Source organism: Neltuma alba, unplaced genomic scaffold (assembly GCF_004799145.2).
Source record: "Neltuma alba isolate B1F8T4 unplaced genomic scaffold, ASM479914v2 tig00010625_pilon, whole genome shotgun sequence".
Classification (NCBI taxonomy): domain Eukaryota; kingdom Viridiplantae; phylum Streptophyta; class Magnoliopsida; order Fabales; family Fabaceae; genus Neltuma; species Neltuma alba.
This window is the reverse complement of record NW_021635481.1, coordinates 93,178-103,983: the sequence shown is the minus strand read 5'-3', so window position 1 is coordinate 103,983 and position 10,806 is coordinate 93,178. Positions and strand designations below refer to the sequence as shown.

Sequence of the window (10,806 nt, the reverse complement as noted above, 5' to 3'; positions counted from 1 at the left end):
ATGTCTTACAGATATTACCCAAGATCCAGTTATTCACTATTGCCAATGGTTCCTCTTTCAGTACCTCACTCATTGGAAGGGATTCCTAGATCAAAGTACTATGTCGAGCTCTTTACCCCTCTCCTCTCTTCTAAGATTTGTGCATCAATGTCAACTTGTCGAAAGCCAATTTTAAGCAAGGGAGAAATGATGAGATATGAAAACAAGTAATTATGATTTTATTATATTTCTAGAATATTTGAATTATCTAGAATATCTAGATTATTCAGATTTTTCCAGATTTATTTAAATTTCTCAATATTTTATTATTAAGATTAGTTATTGTTATTATCATTTTTAGTTCTATTATTATTTTAGTATAAGTAACTTCAAGTTTTTCATTAGACGGCATGCTTGATTATTAAATGATATTAAAGTTATCATTTCCTCTAAGCTCGTTTCCTCTTCTTTCTCTATTTCCCCTGCTCCGCTCTTTCTTATCTGTTTCCTTCCCCTTTTCCTCTTCTTATTTTACATCATTATGACGTATTTATCCTTTTATCAATTTTTTTCCAACCAAAATGTTTTTACATTAACAAACACAAGTTTGTGTACCAAAAGCTGTGAATGCAATCAACACCCAAGCTTCTCTCCCACGATACTTGTAAAACATACCAGCAAATACCACAGGTTTGCTCGCTTCCCCACCTAAATTCTCGACATGAATCCACGATGAATATAGTCAACAGAGCACACAGTTCCGATCGACTCGGATTTCACGTACCTTCACGTCTGTTTGTCCTCAACAATTAATATCATAATTACATAAAATGATGTCATAACCATCCGTAACCATCCGTCACTAGATTATAATCAAGTCAATCAATTCATCAAGCTTGCTTGTTCCAATCATCCAAAGCATACTAGCAGTGTTCAGCAATATCGCTCAAACTACCTTTCGAATTCTTCCAAACCCAAAAAGGCGTATCTCTGGAACTCACCGTTTGGATGACAAAAGGTGCTTTGCTTTGTGGGGAGTACCTTATTTCCGGATTCATCTGTACGAGTTTCAAGACCACAGGCATTGCAGAGGGATTCCAAATCAGATTCCTGTCAAAGTTAACCAGACATCAGTCATGAAAACATTCCTAAAGATCAACATAACTCTAGAAATGTGTGAAGCAACTTTTTTTCGAAAGAGAAATTCATGATGTAACATTGAGTTATAAGAAAACATCCTTTAATTTTGGATGTTGCCTGAGAAATCCCATCAACCTACAAACAATCCCCCTTGATTTTGTGAACATTGGGTTTTGGATCTTTTATATCCAATAAGGAGTGGGCAGAAAGAGAAAAAGTGGATTCCATGTACATTTCAGCACCATTAGGTCACTCTCCTAAATATATAGTGCATTAGGATCTCAATCTCTGTTATTAGCTACTTTGAAGGGGGATGGGGTGACTGTTTATCTGGCAAAAGTGAAGGGTGATTAAGAAATCATGGATATCCAATTCATATAAAGTTCGATAATTGAACTCCAAATACTCAAAATCTACAATCATAATTTCATATTTATTATGGTGAACAACATATTCTGGCGAGTTATTTATATCCTAAAAATTAACAAGTTCTGCGTGGAAGTTATTGATTGTCACTGTCCCAGTATAAGCGTGAAAGTGTCTGTAGTTGTAAGAATCTCAGTCTATTGCAGTCAACAAAATCCATACCTTCACCCTCAAGAGGATCGAAAGGTCGAGCAGAGGATATGGATGAAGTTTGTAACCACCAAAATTTATACATGCCAATGCCAGCGCACGAACCTTTTGCATAATATATATGTATGCACAAATAAAACCCCTATCATAATCACAATATAGTTTAATAGTAAAGATAAATCACAAGCATGGATAAGAAAAGCTAGCTAAGAAAGTTCAATAACCACCCCCCAAAAAAAAAAAAAAAAAAACTCCTGGTTAAGATATTGGTGGGAAAACAGATATAATGCTTATGATCGGCAGACGTAAGTTATTTCTGAGCAAAGACGTCATCTGGAACAGAGAAGCAGGAAAATTTTCCGGATATGCCAGTAATGAACCCATCATATTCTCCTTCTCTCCCTGAATCCCTGTCAAGGTTCCACTTTATCAAAAAGAAAAACGTAGTAACCCCCTGGGGGGAGGGGGGCCCAAAAAAACAACAAAAACTTTCCTTTCATCCTAAAGTTGGGAGGAGATCCAGGTAACTGTGACTAAGAAAAAAGGATTAAACTACCCAGCAACCCAAGGACGATATATTCAGGGTCAGCTTTCCAAAGGATATAGCAGGAACGTGAGAGTATTTATGTTTGAGAAAGATCTCCGGCACAATAGAGTTTCTCTAAGAGCAGCCTTTTATCCTGGGCCACTACATGTGGTTTGTATTCACAGAAAGAACATATATGATAATTAATTCATTGCAATTCAATGGGTATAGTAACTTAGCCCATGGACTGATGATTTGTTGGTAAATCATAGTATTGCCAAGAGACGTCTCAAGTTTGAACCAGTTGAGATGTTCAAATCTGCAATAGGTGAATTTCAGGGCTTACAACACTTCATATGAGAAATAGGAAGACCCAGAGGAGTGTGTTTTTGGTAGATAAACTGAAAACTTCATTGGGCCCCCAAATTAAATTACTATGCCTGTCTTCTTATCTTAGTTCTGTTGACCATGCCTATTTTAGCTGCTGCCAATGAATTGCTTTCCAGGGTATGAGAAGGGGGACGATTGCCATAGAAAATCCTGTATTCCAAGGGCAGGGCAAGGACACTAAAATTTCAGATTACAGAAACTACTTACCAAGAAATACAATAAGCATAAAACATGGAGGCAAGGAAACAATCAAACACAGTTGTGACAGGATACTAAGGAAGTTATAACAGCCTAGGTGCAGGAATTACTTCATTAATATAAGCCTCCACAACGCAGTACTGCAGATATGACACTTGCGCTGCAGTGGTACACAGGAAATGCTTATAGTTTCCCAAACGAAAAGATCTGTAAGAGAAATGATGGTATGCTTCAATTAACAGGCATGCAGTTCCTGTTAAATATGAGGAAGGAAACAGCAAAACAGACATTTAAATAGTAATTCTTAAAATCAATGGATGGCATGGAGAAATACCGCAAAATACTCCTAGCAAAGCACATTTCTTTTGACTTCAATACTGAAGTAGAGAGATGGCCAAACCAAAGAGAAAGCAAATCCTCCTATGGATCAGAAATAGCTAAATTTTACAACTTAGGATACAATAGAAGGCTGCAATTAAGAATGTAAGGAAAAAAATTCACCACACCAATGATATAGAGATTAACCGTTGGTTTGCTGTAAGAACCAAGATGAAGAAGCACATATAATGAACGGAACTCAGCTTCATTTTCAGATAAATTATTTGAACTTTGATTTGTGTCATACAAACTGAATAGAGATGTCAATGTCTTTGTGAGCTGTTCCATGTTGAGATGGTGCATTGATGCAATAATGGGATTGCTCATAGAAGAACGGAGTTTGTAATGTGATATGACATGAAACTTCACCTGCATAGTTACATATTTTATTCAACAAATGATCTGAATTGGCCTGAAAAAGCTTCGAAACAACACATACATCATTTCCAAATCACAAACATGTCAGTCCAGGTTTTGATGAGAATAATGCCTCAAAATAAACTATTAAATTATAATGCCAACATGTAGTCCAATACTGCTTTCAGACAAGCAGAATGTAGCGTGCCAAATCGACAGCCATTTCAAATAGATTAACTCCAATGTCCACTTGGAAGGTTACCTATATCTCACTTAACTTCTGATTTTTTTTATTTCCATTGATTTCATTCCCATTTCAACTCTCAAACAAATAATAATTGGAGAGCTGGCGCAATTAGGCAAAATTCTTCACAATGATGATAATATTAGGTAAACCTAAGGTCAATAAAATTTTGAATACAAAAGCAACTGATGTTGCTAAAGTCAGATAATAATGAGAAAATTGATAATTTGTAGTATGAAATTAATGTCAGAGGTAATGAAAAGATACGTGGTATGCGTTAAAGATATTCTAAAGATAAACCATACCATTTTCTCATACATGCTGATAACTCTCTCATTGACAACACTTTGTATAGTAAGATCTTGTCTTACCGACCTTGTCCTATCAAATACAAAGTCGTGAACCACTTCAAATGGATGCTTGTTAGAATCTAACAAGTTCAGGAGGTAATTTAAAGTGTCTTCCAATACAGGGAGTGGCCGTACATCAGATGGTTGCATACTTTTCGTGGATATGGTTCTGCAAAACTAATAGGTGAAATGGATCATAAAAAGTTGCGAAACTGATAGATATTGACTAACAAAGAGGAACAATTACATTTATGTAGAGAGTACATTTTCCAAGAATGGAACTTAGATTATAATGAATCGTACCAAAAATCTTTCACATAAACGCCAAAAAAAAAACTATATGGTTAATACTTTTTTTCGTCCCTATAGTTTCATAAGGACTTGGTTTAAGTTTAATGTCATTTACTTTTATTTAACGCCATTAAATATAAGGACCAAAACCAAAATGTGTTAAAAGTACAAGGATCAGACAAGTTTTGGTTTTGGTCACTGTACTTTTAAGAAGTTTTGGCCTTGGTTACTATATTTAACAACATTAACTCAGATCAAGTTCTTATGAAACTACAGGATCAAAAACTACAATTTGAAATAATAGGGACCAAAACCAAAATTTGATCAAATCGTAAGGACGAACAATGATATTAACCCCAAAACTTCATATGATAACGCACCTAGGTTGTGACTATTAAGCATTGACCATGAAAGTAACAACGAAAAGAAGTTTCAGGAGTACACTATATTCGCATGTTATACATAAGATTTCAATTGGTGGATAATGAAAAACAGGATTTCCACAACTACCTTTGCATGCTACAAATGGAAATCAACAGTATCTCCACATATATATAGCATCTGCTTGCAGTCTTCAATTCAGTATTATTTGCCTTAGCAATAAATTTAAGCATCTAGATAAGTCATTTCACGTCTTCTCAGCAAACCTTGGGGTTCACTAACAAAATTGTCTGGGTTTCATGAGTTTTGCAATGATCTGGCATTGTTTTTAATGAAAGACTATCACTTTTTCTTTTTCTTTTTAACTCTTCTACCCCTTGCACTTCAACTGGCCAAAAACAAATAAAAATTGTAGCTGGGACTATTAAGGGTGGTAGTAATGGTGGATTTATAGAAATTCCTCTGAAACAAATTCTATATGAACGGAGAGCCTACTTGATATTTGAAATAAAAAATCTGTCTAGGCTTGTTTGTTGGTAGAACACCATGGCCATGCAGTTGACCCCATCTAGTAGGATAAGGCTTATTATTGCCGTTTGTTGTTTCTTGTTTATTTATGGGAAAATCATATTGGATGTACCTATACTTTTTCTCAAATTTTAATTGGTACCTATATATGTTTTTCCTCTTAATTAAATAATTTAATTTTACTTTTTTAGCAATATTAGCTCTTGCAACTTTGTTCTATTAGTATTTTTAATCTCTATGCAAGGGTTAACAATGTTAATAGAGCAAAATCAAAGATTTAATTAAGACAAAAAAACACATGGGTAGCCAATTGAAAATTGAAAAAAAGTATAGGCACCTCCAAAATAGTTTTCCCTTTATTTATAACACCATTTTAGAAGTACATTTCATTCTCAACCTTTCACTAGTAGTCTTTCATCTCTTCCTCTTGTTAATATTGTTATTATTTTTATCTATTATTAGACTTTCTTGTTTAGTAATAAAATGCAACAAACTAATTTTTTTATACAAAATGGAAGTTCTTACAAAATAAAATTAGCAACAAAAATAACTTAAAATAGAGATCATTAAGTTTTTGCTATACATTGAACTTTGAAGGCATAGCTCCAACACATTCAGTCACTAAAATTTGATAATTCGATAAAGCCTGTTAGTATACTATAGTTTTAACTTCCCATTAGTATCATCAAAAACTGGTAGAAATGAGAAAATAAGCAACATTGATTTTCTTCATAAAGCTCTAGTATTTCAGAACTTTATTCAGCATAGTGCTCTTGAGTATTACCCTTCAAAAGTATAAGCGTAATCAAGGTGGTAAAATCAGGTAAAAGTAGGATATTAGGATTATACAGCTGGTCTTACCTTCTTTACTGCAAGGTCAGGAGATGATTTTCCATGATTACCATTGAGCCTCTCAAAGACAGCTAAATCCCGTAGTTGCTCACGCTGGAGTCTCTCTCTTTCTGTTACAGTGAAAACCTTAGCATATAAAGATTTCCGGATAAACAAAGCTTGGAGGAAAGAAAAAACTCCAAACCATTAAATGCCAATAATCGGTTTGTGGGGAATTTCAATTTTCGGCCCTTCATACACTTGTTATTGTATTAAAAAAGGCACTTCATCTGCGTTGCTATAAACTGATGAGGTTGTACCCAAGGACCATCTCTTTTAAGACACATTACGGTTCTCAAAGGGTGCAGGATGAGTCCTTAATAGCTAATTAGAATACAATAAAACCTTATGCGCATAAAGAGACAGCTAGTTCATTATGGGAAGTTCAAAATATGCTGTAGTTCAACCATGTAAAGGTAATGCCTTAACGAGCACAAAGAACTGAGAACCTTTAAATTCACACAACAGGGGGGCGTCACCATATTTATTTAAACCCAATGTCATCGTAATTTGGATTCCATGCTCCTCTTTAATCTATTTATTATTACTCTTACCAAAGAAAATTCCGTTACAAGCCAAATGCAATCTTATTAACTGTCTTTACCTTTCTTCTTTAGGCATCCTGCAACCCCATCTTGTAATTAATTTGAATAAAATGGAATATGCATGTAAATGCCCTTCTGTGACAAAATTCAGTACTACTAGCTACTAAAAACGACAATTTTAAAAGCAGCCCAACCAAGAAGTTCAATTTCGTAGAGTTTACCAGGGCACATATACGGACAAGTTCCAACAAGCGATCCGGAATAGGATGGCCCTTCAACATCCACATTCTCATCTCCAGAAAGCTTCCCCGAATTCAAGTCCCAGTCAACAGCCGAATTTGAGGCAGAAGCTGCGGACGGAGTTCTCCTTTCAGAGTAGTTCCTAGATTTGCGGTTTTGACGCTGTGATCTGGAGAAAGATGCAGAGTTAGACGGAGAAGGAGGAGCGTTTCGATTCCAAGGTCGGCGATTCTCCATGTTCTCCAGCTCACTTTGTTTCGTGATTCTGCTTTGTGACTAGTTGACCATCATGCTTGAAAATTCCGCACTCAGTTTAGAAGCAGAAATCTGATTGCTTGCTCAGATGCCTTGCTTTAAGAATTAACCTTAATTTTTTTTTTTTTTTTTTGAAAAGAGGGCTTTTGTATCTTTGAGCTGATTGATAGTGGTGTCTCGTAGATTTTGACGGTTTGTAAGTGTGTTGTCACATAGACGATAAGGATGGAAAAAATTCCAGATAAGTATATGGATAAGAGTCTTAAAAAGAAATTTAAAAACATCATTTTTTTTAGGGAAAATCCCAGAAAAAGCCCTTGGAATATACCAAATTTCAGATTGGGTCCTTAAATTTCGAAAATGACAGAATGGGTCATTGACCCAATTTGTCATTTGTGAAATTCAGGCGAATTAACATTTTTGCCCTTGAGCAAAAGTGAGTAGTTATTCTCTGAACAAATCTAGGTAACGCTTACACTGTTCTAGTGATTACAAGATTCGTTGTAGTTAACAATAAGGTACCTGACAATAATAAGATACCTGACTATGAAAAAATGAGTAGTTATTCTCTACACAAATCTAGATAATACTTACATTGTTCTAGTGATTACAGAATTAGTTGTATTTAATAACAAGACACCTGACTATGAAAAAGTGAGTAGTTATTCGCTACACGAATCTAGGTAACACCTAAACTCTTATAGTGATTCCTTGAATCATTGTAGTGAATGAATAAATGAGAGCAAAATTGTCAATTCACATGAATTTCACAAATGACAGATTGGGTCAATGACCTATTCTGTCATTTTCGAAATTTAAGAACCCAATCTGGCATTTTCTATATTCCAAGGACTTTTTTTGGGATTTTTCCTTTTTTTCAGTGGAAAGAAACTTTTAATGCAAAATATTTACGAGAGGGGACAAGGCAAGTTACAACAAACCAAAGAAAAAGAAGAAGCAAACCTTCAGCTCATGGCCTGTTTGGTTTGAAAAAACAATAGGAAAGGAAGAGAAGGGTAAGGTAGGAGGAGGTAGAAAAGATTTTAATATTATCTTATTTGGTTTAATTAGAGAAGAGGAGAGCAATAGATATTTTAAAAATCTTTTGTTTGGTTCAAGAGAGGAATGAGATGAATAGTAATAATTCATTTACCATTTTACCCTTATATGTTTGTAAAGGGAGCCCAAATCTCTCCCTTCTCTAAAACTCTAACCAAATGAAAGGCGGAGCTTATTTTTTCTCCTCTCCCCTATCCTCCCCTCTAACCAAACACACGCTTAGTTTAATAGCTTTCCTTAGCTCACATGCTTTAATAGTATAATCACTAATTGCAGGCATGTCATTAACAAGGTGGCGAGCCAGTATCCTTTCCTAGTTGAACAGCGTGATTCTGGCTACTTGCCTTAAGTTTATCTTGCAACCATGTCTTAAAAGGCCTTTGGTAGAATGAGCGTTGTTTCTTTGAAGGAATAATTAGATTCCGGCAAGTAGCAGCAAGCTTATAGGATCTAAACACATGGTCAATATCCTCTTCAGCACCATTACATAGTTATAACTCTAAACACATTGGCTACTAGAAGTCATAACTCTCTTTAGGCTTTCAATATTAGTTAGCAGCTTATTATGCAAGACAATCAGTAGAAAGGTTTTGACTCTCTGTGCTCCTGGTGATTGCCATGCAAGTTTCCACTTTAGGTTTTTATCATCCCAGTCCTCTTCCATTACAAAGTCGTACACAAAATGCAGACCAAATTCTTCTTTATCAAAATGGCTTCACAATTGAGATACAGGCAAATCAGTTGGGGAAAGGGGTTTGATTTTTGCAATATGCTCCCGAGTGTTTTGTGGCAGATGCTTTCTAAATTAGTTCTAATCCCAATCACATCCTCAGTAATAAAGCAACTTAATTTTTGCTATAGTTTGTTCTCACTAAGAGGTTTGAAGGCTATATATTACAAAGGGTTTGACATTGCCAACGCAATAATCAGAGCCAAAATCTTATTTCTTAACCATTTCCCCTGCTCCATTTCATTCTTAGACTCATGTCATTCTAAAAATGATTAAGATCTTTTCATAAATAAAATGCATTACGGCTTTTATTAGAAGGTAGCTTACCTTGCTTCCATCCATATTTTGCTCTAAGGACTTGAACCCAAAAGTATCTCGTTGTGTCATGATACCATTCACCAATTTCATTAGGAAAGTCACATTTTGACCCTCTAGATTTTTTATGCCATACCTTCGTCATTCTTTAGGCTGACAAACATCATTCCATTTCACTAAATGAACATTTTTATGTGTCTTAGTAATGCCCAAATAAAATTACAAATGAGAGACTTTAATTTATACCAGTGGGGCTGGTTTCTTAGATTATTACACGGCATATAAAGGAATAGAAGATAACGTAGACTAACTCAAGGTCATCCAATCTATAAGAGAGAAGGAGTAGGCTTTCCATCTAAAGAGGTTTTTCTGAATTCATTCAACCAAATGGTGATAAGTTTCCTTGGTAACTCTACTATGTATGAGGGGAACACCTGAGTAACGAGCTAAATTATTTGTTTTCTGAAATCTCAGTTTCTCACATATTGATCTTGCATCTTGAGTACTAATATTCTTGGAGAAAAAGTATTTTGTCTTTAGCTCACTAACCTTTTAACCTGAGGAATTACAAAAGGTTGAGCCTAGTCTATTAGAGCTTGATTTGACCATTTTATTGCTTGATTATTTTGGTCCTATTCAGGTCTATTGTTGCTTATCTGCACTCATTTTGCATCATTTTATCATTTATTTTGTAATCGTCTAATTGCATTAAGTTACACTTTTTTAAGGGTATTTTGGTCATTATCTGTCTAAGTTCTAAGTGCATTGCTTTTAAGACAAAAAATATTACAAAATATTGGAATTTCATTATAGCTAACTTGGAGGAATTTGAGAGAATTGGAAAATAATCCAAATATCCCTAGAAAAGATAACTAAGGAGTGAGAAGAATTACTAGGAAGGACGATAATTTAGGAAATGAGATATAAGGACTTGAGAACACAAAAACACCATGCTAGTTTTGGTGCCACTGCCACACTATTCTGAGTTTGTAGCGATGCTATTTTGAGGCGCGACAACATCTTCAAATTAATAAAACGCACAGTTCTGATTACTGATTGGGGGAGATAACCTAATATGAGATATCAGCTCATGGGAAGAGAAGTAGCTAACCACTATAATAAAAGTCTCTTTATATTTTCCTAAGTCCCATTCATTTTTTCCACCAAAGTCCATTAATTTTCATTCTATTTACATCATTTTTCCACTTTTGAACCAATCAAACCTCATGGCACATCCTCCATATCACCTTTCCATACCCAATTCATCTCTCATGGCTGTCAAGAGTGTTGAAACTGATCGAAACAAGCTTGGAGCTATGTGTGGTTGAACTTGGTGCTCTTTAGTAATGGGAATCATGGCTTGAGCTTGATGAATTGCAAGGGTGAGTTTGTTTATTCAATCTTTGTAGCTATGTGTGTTAGGATCTCTAAAT

General features: G+C 35.0%; 1 protein-coding gene across 5 annotated transcripts; it reads right to left on the bottom strand.

Annotated features, from left to right (window-relative positions):
- Window positions 1-670: 670 nt before the first annotated feature.
- On the bottom strand, window positions 671-7,358 carry LOC114757763 (SAC3 family protein C). 5 transcript variants are annotated; one of them, XM_028946838.1, is made up of 8 exons: window positions 6,996-7,357; window positions 6,200-6,300; window positions 4,094-4,315; window positions 3,311-3,556; window positions 3,144-3,229; window positions 2,920-3,016; window positions 1,708-1,800; window positions 671-1,089 (listed from the first exon to the last, which is right to left on the bottom strand). In XM_028946838.1, exons 1-8 carry the CDS (start codon window positions 7,249-7,251, stop codon window positions 931-933), a joined length of 1,260 nt encoding a protein of 419 aa, XP_028802671.1. In that variant the 5' UTR covers window positions 7,252-7,357; the 3' UTR covers window positions 671-930. The 5 variants fall into 5 exon arrangements, with proteins under 5 accessions (XP_028802671.1, XP_028802672.1, XP_028802673.1 ...); XM_028946839.1 differs by having other exon boundaries at window positions 3,335-3,556; window positions 6,996-7,356; XM_028946841.1 differs by having other exon boundaries at window positions 968-1,089; window positions 1,708-1,837; window positions 6,996-7,358.
- Between the last annotated feature and the right edge of the window lie 3,448 nt (window positions 7,359-10,806).